This window comes from Solanum verrucosum, unplaced genomic scaffold (assembly GCF_900185275.1).
Source record: "Solanum verrucosum unplaced genomic scaffold, falcon-dt-bn FXZP01000163.1, whole genome shotgun sequence".
Lineage (NCBI taxonomy): Eukaryota > Viridiplantae > Streptophyta > Magnoliopsida > Solanales > Solanaceae > Solanum > Solanum verrucosum.
In genome coordinates, this window is record NW_026020379.1 from 4,170,739 (window position 1) to 4,185,266 (window position 14,528).

The 14,528-nt window shown below is 37.1% G+C and overlaps 1 protein-coding gene across 1 annotated transcript; it reads left to right on the forward strand.

Moving 5' to 3' along the window:
* The first annotated feature begins 13,728 nt into the window (after positions 1-13,728).
* LOC125839101 (secreted RxLR effector protein 161-like) lies at positions 13,729-14,178 on the forward strand. The gene has a single exon (XM_049518081.1). It carries the CDS (start codon positions 13,729-13,731, stop codon positions 14,176-14,178), a length of 450 nt encoding a protein of 149 aa, XP_049374038.1.
* The last annotated feature ends 350 nt before the right edge of the window (positions 14,179-14,528 follow it).

Genomic DNA, 14,528 nt, shown 5'->3' on the forward strand with positions numbered 1-14,528 from the left:
CCTCACACAACTAACACTACTTGTATCTCACTCAGGATAATAATTTTATTCTTCATTACATTAAAAATTTTAACACGAAAAAATATGTTTATCATGTATACAAGGAAAATATATTGGTCATAAACATGTTTAGCTTAGGGAAAGAAATTAAATGTACTAAGCATAGCCACATTAAAGTACTTTGATAGTTATTTGGACAATGACACATTCTAAAATTGAATGATGCAACAACTGCGCAAAGAACATATAAAAAACAATATATTTAGGATCAAAGGAAGCATTATTGTACACAGTCAGTCAAAAATAAATTCTCCTACAAATAAAGATATTATACCAAAAAATTACAGGATATTAAATATAATATACAAACATATCTGGAGATAATTTTCTAACTAACTAGAATATTATAAATGTCATCAAGCTGGTCTATGTATCAATTAGCATCTACATATGTTATTCTAACATAGCGGAGAGGAATTCATAAACACAAAAAATAAACACAAAAAATAAAAAATATGAAACATGAAATCTTTGGGTGTGCTAATATATACATAGAGCAACTAGCTGATGTTTCTAATATGCTAGATGGTTGGATAGTCTATCTTGGTTGGTAGCAGAATTTATTTTTGGCTAAATGTGTAGAATGATTTCTTTGATCCTAAATATGTCATTTTTTATATGTTCTTTGTGAAGTTATTACATCATTTAAGTTAGTAATTCTAAGGCTGTTTCAATTTGAGTCTGATTATATAAATATGTGTCATTGTCCAATTAACTTTCAAGTTACTGCAATGTGACTATGATTAGTGCATTATATATATATATATATATTCTATAGTCCATCATGTTTATGATCAATCTTTTTTTGTATTCATGATGACCATGTTCGTTTGTTGATTTCTTTCTATTAAAGATTTTTATGTTATAAATAGGAGGGACCAAGTCGAAGAGTTCGCCTAGGCCAACTTCAAACAAAATCTGGGCTAGGTGAGGTCTAGGGCCATCCGGGAATGGGTGAGATGTGATTTGGGGGTTTGGCTGATACTTTCTTGTAGCCAAGACCTTAAGAAGTCCATAAGATCTTTCAAAATCGAATTCGGATAGGTAGAATCCTAGAATTGAACTTGACGCGAAAGGTATGTGTTGGAACGTTCAAGGAAAGGGGTTGTATTGTAAAACTGACTCTTTTGGATGTTTAGTATCTGATCTAGCGTCGAGCCCTTTGTAGTGGACAAGGTCCCTCTATAACGGCGCTCTGACCGCTATAGCAGGGTTAGTTATCGCTATAGCGATATAATCAAAATTTTATGCAGAAAACAACTAAAATCACTATTTTCTAGACTTTTAGTTCTTGAACTTGAAAGGGGAAATTTTGGACAGTTTGCATTAGTTTTCCACGGAATTCATCAATAAAAGTAAGAATTCAAATTCCCAACCTTGTAAATTAATTCTTAAGTCGTAGATTCTAGGTTATTGCTATTGGGGGGAAGATTTTGACATGATGTCATGGTTGGAAGAGCCCAAAGTTGGGGAAGATGATCATATTTTTGTCGGGGTTAGGATTTATTATTAATTCAGGTAAATTAATATGTCATTAGTGATTGATTGTTGTTTGTATTGTTTGTTTTAGACCAAGAACAGGTTGAGGCACTTCACAAGGGGAAAACTTGGGTTACTTAGAGTTTTCAAGGGGCTTGATTCAAAATAGGTGATGGTTGTATGTTTTTGGTTTATGTATGTATGCATGTGTAATGCATGGTAGAGAGACATATGAAATGACATCATGTAGGTAATCTCATGCAATGAACTTGTGATTGTGATTTGTGGTTTTCAAGTGGTATTGTTCATTGTGCTATGTGATTATGCACGATTGTTTGTGATTGTTGGTTGGCTCAGGTACTACGCTGGTACATTAACTATGTACAGCTCAGGTACCATATTGCTGGTACACTAACTATGTATGACTCAAGTACCACACCGGTACATTAACCATGGATGACTCGGGTACCACACATGTATCCTAATAACTTGGGTTTGGGTTCTGTGAGAGGATCAAATATGTGATTGTGGTTTTATAAGAGGACCAGTATTTGCATTGTATGACCCAAGTGTTGTTGTTTCATGACATGTGACTGAGAGTCTATGTGGTTGGTAATTGTTGTTATGTTATGCATTGTTCTTTGTTACTGTATTGTAGTGACTATTTATATTTATATCTTGGATTGACCATGTTGTCCTACTAGTACATTGTGGTTTGTATATTAATATTGCACTTGTTCTTTTCCTTGTTGAGTACATGAAATCTTCTAGCAGCTGATTCGAGACCACAATTAAGAGACGCGTGATTTCGAGTCCAAGGGTGAGCTTCATCTTTCAGGCTACCATAGATTCTTCTTCATCTTCTTTCCATTTGTTCGGACACAGACTTATAGACTTTAGTTTATGTTTAGTTTTGGAATCTCATCCCCAGTTTAACTATTATAGAGTTTTGGTATGGTGACTTTTAGTTTTTTTAGGGGTAATTTCTACATCAAAATGTTTTGGCTATTGGGTTGAGTTTATGGGGACTCATCTCTCTAGTTAATTAAACTATTTTCTTTATTTTTATGCTATAACTTGATTTTATTATATAGGGTTGAGTTAGTTTCGGGTTAGTCTTTGGTTCTCCCACCAAGTTGGTTGTGAAAGATTCGAATGAGATCGTCATTGGTGTAACAAGGGTTATGAAAGGCAATTGAGGAGGTTATTTCAGAAGGGTTGAAAGAATTAGAAAGAGTAGACTTGAAAAAGAGTCTATACAATATTCGAGTGTGTAGTGTTCCCTATTCGAGTGTAATCGGTAGCATTATGTATGCCATGGTTTGCACTCGTCCTGGTATTTCACATGTTATTAGTGTTGTGAGTGGATAAATGGCATGTCTTGGTAAAGAACATTGACAGAAAGTAAAGTAGATTCTGAGATACTTGAAGGGTAGTGCATATGTGGCCTTGACTTTTTCCAAAGACACGCTAAGTGAATCAATAGTAGGTTATGTGGGTTCAGACTATACTGGGACTTGGATAAGAGAAAATCTTTGAAAAGTTATGATTTTTTCTCTTTCTGGTAGTGCCATCAATCAGAAGGAAGCTTTGTAATGTGGTGTTGCCCTGTCCACCACAGAGGTTGAGTATGTGAAAATTACTGAGGCGATGAAAGAGGATATATGGTTTCAAGGCATGGAGCGGACAAAACATATGATAGTCAAACATCATTTTATCCGAAATATTGTAACTTAAGGGGTTATTGATGTGAAGAAAGTGTCTACACATGATAATCCAGGAGACATGATGACCAAGATAGTCCGGACCAATAAGCTTAGGCATTGCCTAGACTTGATTGGTGTGAGTTGTACTCAGTAAGCTGTTTGAACGGCTGAGACCAAGGCAGAGAGACGTTATTCTATTGATGAAGGGAATTCAAGCCAAGGGGAAGATTTGTTAATTATGTCTTGAATTTTTCCCTTGTAAATTTTAGAAAACTCATAATCTCTATTGCTTTAGGAGACCCTTTGTCCTAATAGATTTGAGAAAGGAAAATATTGTCCTTATAGGGTTGGGAAAATCTTTTTCTTATAAGTTTGGGACTACTTGTGATCTTATATACAACATGTAGTTGATGATTCTAAAGCATTATACATGATACACAATGTTGTCGTAAGGGCATGAAAAAATTGTAAACTTCTTTTTCTTTCGTAGTGGAAAATTTTCTCTGGTTTTGCTTGGAGGAGTAAGCCAAGACGAACCGCGTTAAATCCTTGTGTTATTTTTCTTCTCAATTTGTTTTGTGATTGTGTACTAGTTAATCCACGATATTTTCGCAACAGAGATGCATTTTGAAGTTCTTCTCTGTTAAAAAACAAACGGAGGTTTGGGTTGGGAATAAAAGTGCACCACTTTATTATCAAAAGAATGTGGACTATTACAGCACATGTAAGAGATATATAGGACTATTTTGAGTCAAAATCGAAAGATAGTAGACTATTTTAAATCTCCTCTTAATATTCTTTGTATATTTTTATAATAGCAAAATAGTGTATATTTTTGTATATTTGGCTAGCGGATATAATTGTTTTCGGCGGCTCGGCTTAATGGGTTAACTTTCCTTTCAATTAACGAAGTTTTGATAGAGAATTATTCAAAAAGCTCACCACAAATCCATGATTTCCAATTTTTTTTCCCACAACATAATTCTCCGCGCCCGATTAGACAAGTCAAAGAGGAAGAATCCTAATTAAGGAGAATGTCTAGTTTAGTTGGTTGGCTATCTGAACTTTCACCTTGTTGGTAAGAGTTCAATTTCGTTGTAATCTGCCTACTGAGTTTTTATTTTTTATTTTTGCTTTGGTATATGAACTGCTTTGCAAAGAGTATTTACTAGCATGAAACTTCAATCAATTAAGACACTAGATAGATCTTGTAGAAACAAATTACATTTTTGGATTAATCAAACTTGCGTTTCAATTTTTTTCTAGAGAGGAGGAGTTACGTAAATGGCATAAAGCTATATTACTTTTTTGTTTATTATGCACAAACAAAAGCCAAGATAAATTCCAAAAGAAGGCAGGTGCAGCATGAACATTGTGCAGGAAAGGCCTCTGCTGTCAAATCGCAGAGAAGTCTTTTCCCGGCTACGATTTAGATAAGAGGTCCATGCCGTTGTTTCAACTTGCAATCTGAAACACAGGAAACAGTAAAAGTAAGTTTTCGTGCACATTTTTATCTTGGAGAATCAGCTCATTACAAGACCTATAAAGATGAACAAATGCTGATAAGAACATTTTTAGAGCCAATGGGGCACTCTTTGCTATAAGATTCAATAAATAGCAGTCTTTTATAACTTTCTTTGTTGAAGTCCTTCAATCGCGGGAGTTTTAATGAAAGTAAAAGTAATGAGAATGTCTATTAAGGAACTTATATAGACCTCTCTACTAACATACCTTGAAATTTCAAGCTTTGTGCAACCACAGTCACCACTGAAGCAAAATGTTCCAATCTGCTTGCAAATCAACACATTGCCTTTCAAAACAGTTAAATTTACCACAACAAGTCGAAGTTTTATTAGAAGACAGGAAACTTGGTGGTTGAACTACTCATTCTATAAAAAAAAGATTTTAATTAAATTATAGGAAAAAAGGTTATTGATTTTATCAAAAGACAAAACAGAAAACAAACTAGAAAAATAGTTTCACTTGGGCAAATGAGCAAATATGTATACTCGATAATCATTACTTATTAAATGTTTTGATATCCCCATTATGCAGAGTAAAATATTGAGAGATTATGTAGCCTTTACCAAATACTCATGAAAGAGTCCAGCAATGATTCAATGGCTGAAGATATTGTTCTTCAACCAAACAAAGGTGGTGGTTCCTTTGTCGAAGATAACCAACCCTGTTAAACAATAAAATGGTGTCATGAAAAAAGAGAACTTAGACAAACATGTTATAGCATTCCGTCAACAAGTCTTAATGAAAATATACCTAAATTTATTGCCGGCCCATCAATTTTGACTTGATATGCCACATCAACATTCTAGCATGACCTCCGCCCTAGTCAACTATAAGTTTCATGATTAAACCATATGCTAAATGGGATATACATATTCCTTACTTGATGAAGAATTAGTAGAACAGTGCATTAGCTATTTCTTTTGATAAGTTGTACAGACTACAGTTACTACTTTGGTAAATAATACTCTACTAAAATTTAGAAAAAGCTAACATTGAAGCTAATGTAGGCTATTTCGAACAACTTACTTCCTAAATCTACACCGCAAACTATAAAGATATGACACCTGAGCCTACCTCAACCTCAGAAGCTAGATCATAGGGGAGGATTGCCCAAGTCCATACAAGAAAACCATCAGTACATTCCCCAACCAATGTGAGAATTTTACGCACCCTAACAGCCCCCTTCATGCCCAGGTCCGACTGGACCGTGGACCGGGAGCCCAAACAGGGATGGACATAAAATGTAAAAAACACCCCCTTCACACCCAGGCCTGACTAGAGCATGGACCGAGAGCCCAAGCGGAGATGGACATACCATGTAAAAATACCAGGAGACCAAACATGGATAGATCTGGCTTGGTTACCATGTAAAGATATCGGGAGCCCAAACCCTTCATGCCCAGACCCGACTAATGAGTAAATCGGGAGCCCAAACCTTTCATGCCTAGGCCCAACTAAAGTGTGGATCGGGAGCTCAAATGGGGATGGACCTGGCTATGATATCATGTAAAGATGTGACACTTGACCTAACTCAATCCCAAAAGCTAGCCCATGAGAGAGGATTGGTCAAGTTCATATAAGCAAACCATCAGTCCATTCTCCAACCAATGTGAAACTTTTACCCACTTTAAACTAACACAGTGCCTTTCCAAACTGTTAAATTTGCCCCAACAAGTTGAAGTTTCATTAGAGAAGGACAGGGAACTTGCTGGTTGAACTACTCATTCTACAAAACAAATATGGTGGTTCCTCTGTGAAACATAACCAACAATAACAACAACCCTGTTAACAGTAAAATTGTGTTATGAGAAAAAAGGAGCGCCAAAAACTTATCATAGCATTCCTCTAACAACCAACAATAACAACAACCCTGTTAACAGTAAAATTGTGTTATGAGAAAAAAGGAGCGCCAAAAACTTAGCATAGCATTCCTCTAACAAGTCTAAATAAAAATTTACCTACCGTAATTGTCTGCCGCTCATACGATTTGGCTTAATTTACCACAGAGACGTTGTAGAATAATGTTGGAACCAGCAACCTATAAGGAAACAAACATAAATTTGCATTAGAAGAAAAACAATTTGGTTCAAGTGGACAATCAGAATGCTGAAAGTATAGCACAGATGCAATTGATTGATAATCTTACATTTTTTTATGTCAAAATAATTTCACGAAAAAGTATTAAATTACTTATACAAAACTTCTTTTCTAGAACTCGTTGAAAATAAGACTATTTAAAAATGCAACTCAGAAACAGAGACTTACGTCTGTCCTTAATTATCCTCCCACCTACTTCAAATTCTTGGAATATGGGAAATTTTCGACCACTGGGAGTTGGTGCAACTTTCATCAAACTTTGGGCAGCCTTTAATTTGCAGGTTCCGTAATTTAGTGAGGCGTTGCATGACATCTTGGGATGACATATGCTCTTTTTTTTTTCTTTTTCAAACTCTAGTTTTTCGTAGTTCTGTAAAATTAACTGTTCCAAAGAAACAAGGTTGCCGAGCCCATTGGATAGAGTTTCTAACAGTGGTCATTCATTGATCTCCTGATACTGTAATTTACACATGACCTGAGAAGTCCAGACGTTGTAGCTGTTTGCACCCTGTAGTTAATTAAGGTGGAAACCCAGAAAAAGAACAAAGGAGAACTTATGAATAATGAAACATAAGAACTATAAAGCAATGAAGAACAAGAAAGAAGAGAGAATTTTATTTGAAAATGCAGTATTTTTCCACTGCCTAAGACTTACATTTATAATAAAGAACTAAGTTTAGACATAACAACTAACACTCCTCTTGGTTTAGGAACTGTTGATTCCTAAATTTTCTGTGAAAAACGCAAACTTGCCGAGGGAAAGGGGCTTGGTGAAAATTTCATCAACCTGCTCATCACTATTGCAGTAAAGAAGCTTCACATCTAAATGTTTCTGCACGTCTCTTAAGAAAAAACAACTTAATATTGGAATGCTTTGTTTTTGCATGAAATATTGGATTATTAGCAATAGAAATTGTAGCTTGGTTATCAGTAAAAACCTCAGTCCGTTCTTTTTGCTCCACATTCAGATCACACATAATTTTCCTCAACCATAAGACTTGATTCACAGCTGTTGTTGCAACAATAAATTATGTGGCTGTTGATTGTTCTACTATATCTTGTTTCTTGGAATACCAAGAGAAAGCTCGTGATCACAGATTGAAACAGAAACCTGAAGTACTCTTCATATCAGGTGCACCTCCCCAACCACTATCGGAGAATCCGTTAAGTATAAACTTTTGACTTTTGTGAAACTTAACACGATAGTTGATAGTTCCCTTGATGTATGACAATTCTTGTAGCTGCTATCAAGTGTAAATCACTTGCACAATGCTTGAACCGAGACAAAAAACTTGCTGCATACAGAATATCAGGCCCCTAGTTGCAGTCAAATACATCATGAAGCCAATAAGACTTCTATAACATGCCTCATCCACCTTTTCTATTCCATCATCTTTGGAAAACTTTTCCCTTTGGTTCATTGGAGTACTCATAACTTTGCAGTCTTCCATATGAAACTTCTTTAGTATTTCTTGAGCATATTTTATCTGGCAAATGAACACATTGTCTTCATTTTGTATGATCTCCACTCCAAGAAAGTACGTCATCAGTCGAAGGTCTAAATCATTTCAAAAACCTTCATCATTTCTAATTGGAAGTCCTCAATTACGAAAACCTTACATCATGTGACAAACAGATCGTCAACATACAAAAATAATAATAAATATGTTAGCACATGTGATAAAGTCTTATGTTCCTAGATGTTTTGATGATCTCCTCACAAGTGTAGGGACCTGGTCCTCTGCAGAGTATGAATACTCATCCAGTGTCAAAGTTCTGAACAACTGTAAAGCTGTCTGCGTCAGAAAGTTGGTGAAGTAGCAGAGTACTTCACCAATCGAAAGCGACGAGGTTGTTTGTACATTGGATAATAATTCTTCTTGTCTAATATATTCAACACATAAACAACAAGTCAATCATTCATGAAAGAGAGATACATTCAAACTTCAAAACAACAAGGGACCTGATAGAAATGTGTCTGTTTGCTTTCAGTACCAGCTGCATTTGTTTGCTTGTAATAGTGCTTATATTGTAGGATTCATTTCACTTGTGAAAGAAACATTCCAACCTTGTGTGAATCATTGTAAGAACTAGGTTAAAGGGTAACTTAGTTTATTACTCTAAAGTCTACTCTAATTGGCTAGGATTAGTGTAGTGGTAGTGTTGTATCTACTCTAGCTCACCTAAGTAATAGGAGGTATTGCTTAGAGTTGGGATTAAGAGGCTAATCTCAGTTTGTAAGCTGACTTTTACTTTTGCTTGAGAAGATTAGTGAAAGTAGTTTGAAAAGTCCTGGCAGGCCAGGTCGTGGTTTTACTCCCTTGAGCAAGGAGGTTTCCACGTAAAGTTGATTGTCAATCTTTACTTTCAACATTCGTTCTTTACTGTTTATTATTGTTACTGTGTTGAGGACCTGGTCCCATCTACATAGGTGGACGCATACATTCCAACAATTAGTATCAGAGCTTGACTTTTCATTTTGGTTACACCAAAAAAAGAAAAGATCTTGAAGGAATGGTTGCTCCACCCAATATGGAGGAAGGACAATCTTCCACCAGACCACCTCGTTTCAATGGACAATACTATGAATGGTGGAAGAATCGAATGCACGATTACATTAACATTGAGGACTCTGAGTTGTAGGACATTATCCTTGATGGACCATATATTCCTACAAAGGAGGTGAAGGATGGAGAGCTTACCACTATTGTTGTTAAAACCAGGAAAAGACTACAATGAGGCAGACATGAAAAGAACTACAAGACACAGAAGATCCTTGTATGTGGAATTGGAGTGGATGAATACAACAAAATATCCGCTTGTGAGACTGCCAAGGAAAATTGGGACTGTCTTCAAACAGCCCATGAAATAACCCAACGAGTGAAAGAGTCTAAGGTTGATATGCTCACAACTCAGTATGAAAATTTCAGCATGAAGGAAGGGGAAACCACCTTGAGATGAACTCAAGATTCACCTCAATCACCAATGAGCTGAGAGGCCTGGGTGAGCCTTTTCCTGTCAGCAAGCAAATTCGCAAGATCCTCAAAGTGCTTCCTAAATCTTGGGAAAGCAAGGTGGATGCCATAACAGAAGCCAAAGATCTAACGACTTTTCCCATGGATGAACTCATTGGGAATCTTCAGACCTACGAGATGAGCAAGAAGCAGAGAATGACTTTGAAGGAAGGAAAGAAGGAGAAGCCCATTTCTTTGAAAACATCTCAAAGTGAGGTGACTGAAGAGGAGGATGAGATGACTTATGTCAGTAGAAGATTTCAAAAGATCATAAAGAAGCATAGGGGTTTCCAAAAGAAAGTCTTTACCAGTAGAACTGTCACTACAAATGATATGTGCCATAAATGTGGCAAGCTTGGTCACTTTATGAGATATTGCCCCAGTCAAAAGCAGGAAACTCATTACACCAAACCTCGCAAGAGGGACCTGGTCCCAGACAATGTTCGGAGGAAGGATCATGCTGATCAGTTGGTGAGAAAAGCCTTTGCTGTATGGGGAGATGATTCAAGTGAGTTAGAAGAAGATGCAGAAAGCCATAGGGATGTATCAATGATGGCCATTGAAGATGAAGAAAATGTTTTCAACTCCATTTTATCCTTGATGGCTAAGTCCGATGATGAGGAAGATCGAGATGAGGTAACTCTTTTTTATCTTAAAGATGATTTAGAAAATTTTCCTGTTGAAAAATTGAGGAAACTTGCTGCCCTGCTTATTGATTCCATTGATGAACGAACCACTGAAAACTTAATGTTGAATGAAAAATTGTGTTTGTGTGAGGATGAGAATTCAGCTCTCATGTCTCAAGTTTCTGAAATGAGCTTAAGGATAAGTACTCTAGAAACTAGCAATATAACTCCTAAGGAGGATCCTGGTACTTCAGAGAGTGGAAAGAGAAAGCTTAGCATCTTTGAGGAAGAATTAAAAGAAAATCTTAAAATTTTGGAGTCTAAGCTAGCTGCTTCTCTTGAAACTAATTCCCAACTGAGAAAGGATCTGAGTAGGATCAAGGATGAGCTAAGCCACTCTCTAAAATGGACTGATATACTCTCTAACCTATCTAATCAGAGTTTCAATGGAAAGAAAGGGCTAGGATACAGACCAATAGAACCCCCCTATGATCCTCATAGCAAATATGTGTTTGTATCTGACAATCTGTTGTGCACTCACTGTGGACGTAATGGTCACCTAAGAGAAAAGTGTGAGAGTCTGAGAAGAGCAAAAGAAAAGCATGTGAAATTTGTTAGATCTGAAAATAGTGATAAAACGGAACACAAGGGACCTGGTCCCCGTTATCATTTCAATAAGAACATTTTTCCCTCCTGGACATAAATGTTTCTCATTATGCCTTTTGATAGTTATTGGGAACTCCATTTGAAATGGGTTCCTAAATCTAATAAATGATTCTTATGCAGAAGAGAGGAAAGAGTCAATGCTAGTACATGGACAGTGGATGCTCAAGGCACATGACTGGAGACACTTCAAACTTCCTCTCTTTGAAAGCACACCAAGGTGGTGGTGTGTCGTTTGGTGGTGGAAAAAAGGGCTCTATCCTTGGTATTGGCAGGATAGGGAGATCTGCTGATAATTCAATAAACAATGTACACTATGTGGAGGGTCTAAAATATAATCTTCTGAGTATTTCACAAATCTGTGATAAAGGAAATGAAGTAAGTTCATGGCTGATAAATGTTTGGTTACAAGTCGCATTACCAAAATGGTTGTCATGTTTGCTACTAGAGTTAAGAATATGTATGTTGCAGATCTGGATTCCATTGAGGGAGATGATCTGTCCTGTTTAAGTGCTCAAACTGATGATGCAGATCTGTGGCATCGACGACTAGGCCATGTGAGTACTTCATTGCTGAACAAACTTGTTACAAGGGACCTGGTCCGCGAATTGCCAGCACTAAAGATTTCAAATGTCAAAGTCTGTAAGGCCTGTGCTAAAGGGAAATAGACTAAGTCATCATTCAAGGCCAAGAAGGGAGTCAGTACAACGAGACCTCTAGAGCTGCTCCATATGGACTTATGTGGACCCATCAAAATCCAAAGCATAGGAGGTAAAAAATATATTCTTGTCATTGTTGATGATTTTTCCAGGTTCACTTGGAACATGTTTTTGCGAACAAAAGATGAGACAGCCGGACAACTGATCACATTTGCCAAAGCCATCCAATTGAAGCTAAATGGCAAGATAGCCAGTATAAGATGTGATCATGGAACGGAGTTTGAAAACTATCTACTTGAAGGGTTCTGTGCAGAAAATAGAATCAATCACAACTTCTTAGCACCAAGAACTCCTCAACAAAATGGAGTGGTTGAAAGAAAGAATAGAACTCTAGTGGAGATTGCTAGAACTATGCTGATCGATTCAGAACTTGCGATGAATTTTTGGGCTGAAGTAGTTAATACAGCCTGCTATGTGACAAAAAGGTGTCTTATCAGATCTATCATCAAGAAAACACTTTATGAGCTATTAAATAACAAAAAAACCTTCAATTGCTCATCTTAGACCATTTGGGTGCAAATGCTTGGTGTTGAATATCAAAAAGGATGATCTAGTCAATTTCGATGCCAGAAGTGATGAAGGTCTATTTGTTGGGTATTCATCTACAAGCAAGGCATACAAGGTGTTTAACAAACGAACTCTTTGTGTTGAAGAAAATATGCACGTCAAGTTTGATGCATTGGGTATAAGAAATGAGAACATTGAAGACTATGGGGTTAAGGAACTGATGAACAAGCAGTAGGATGATCAGGGTACAAAAGAGAAGGATGCAGAACACTCAGGAGGACCTGGTCCCTCTGGTTCATCACAGGAAACAGTGTCTTAACATCTTGAAGAAGGTGAAGATGATTCTGATGCTGACAGAGAAGAAGAAATTACCAGAAAGTCCGGATGGAAGCATCAATCTTCACATCCACTGGACAATCTCATCTTTCCACTTGACTCCGGAATTCAAACTAGATCTAAATCAAGAAATCTAGTTGCTCACTCAGCATTCATGTCAGCCATTGAACCAAAGAACATCAAAGAAGCATTGCAGGATGTAGACTGGGTAACGTTAATGCAGGAGGAACTTCATCAGCTTGAGAGAAGCAAAGTGTGGCACCTGGTCCCCAGATCAATTGACAAAACTATTATTGGGACTAGATGGGTCTTCAGAAACAAACTTGATGAGCATGAAATCATTACTAGAAATAAATCAAGGCTTGTGGTGCAAGGTTACAACCAAGAATAATGGATTGATTATGATGAGACCTTTACCCCTATAGCTAGAATGGAAGCCATCATAATCTTAATAGCGTTTGCAACCCACATGGAGTTTAAGTTGTTTCAAATGGATGTCAAAAGTGCTTTCTTGAATGGGAATCTGAAGGAGAAAGTATATGTCAAACATCCCCCAGGCTTTGAAGATGCAAACCTGCCCAATCATGTATTGAAACTGGACAAAGCTTTGTATAGGTTAAAGCAAGCTCCCAGAGCTTGGTATGAACGCCTATCAAAATTCCTGCTAGCAAATGGGTTCAAGAGAGGTAAAATTGAGAACACTTTGTTCTTGAAATCTAGAGGTAAGGAATTGCTGATTATGCAGGTGTACGTTGATGATATCAGTTTTGGAGCTACTTCAGACCCACTGTGCAAACAGTTTGCTCTGTTGATGAGCAATCAGTTTGAAATGAGCATGATGGGTGAGTTTGAAATGAGCATGATGGGTGAGCTCACTTTCTTTCTAGGCTTGCAAATCAAACAAACCACTCAAGGGATTTCAATATGCCAATAGAAGTATATCAAGGAGCTGCTCAAGAAATTCAATCTTGTTGAGGCAAAGGTGTTGGATACTCCTATGAGCACCAGTGTGAAACTTGATAGAGATCAAAATGGTGTGGATATCAATCAGACCATGTATAGGGGAATTATTGGATCACTCATGTACTTCACTGCAAGCAGGCCAAACATAGTGTTCAGTGTAGGGATGTGTGCAAGATTTCAAGTAGCACCAACAGAGTCCCACCTGAAGGCAGCCAAATGTATCCTGAAATACCTGAAGGGAACTCAAGACCTGGTCCTCTTCTACCCTACTGGTGACTCTTTTGATCTTATAGGTTATGTTGATGTTGATTATGCAGGTTTTCTGACTGATCAAAAAAGCACATCAGGCATGGCACACTCCCTGGGATCAACTTTAATTTCATGTGGAACAAAGAAGCAGAATTCCGTGGCATTGTCTACCGCAGACGCAGAGTATGTGGCTGCTGCATCATGTTCTGCACAACTATTATGGATCAAGCAGTAATTGGAAGACTTTGGTGTACTCACAAACACCATCCCTCTCATTTGTGATAACACCAGTGCCATGAATATGGCCAAGAATCATGTCCAACATAAGAGGACCAAGTATATAGATGTGAGGCATCATTTTCTGAGGGACAATGTTGAAAAGCAGAATGTGGTGATGAAGTTCTGCAAGACTGAAGATCAATTGGTTGACATTTTTACAAAGGCTCTAAGTAAAGAATCCTTCATAAAAATAGGATGAGGCTGGGGATGCACGAAATCACATGATTCCTTAACAATATTGTAAAGATTTCCTTCTTGCGGACTATGCAAATGAGGGTAGGTATATGTACTTATTTTTAATGTTTG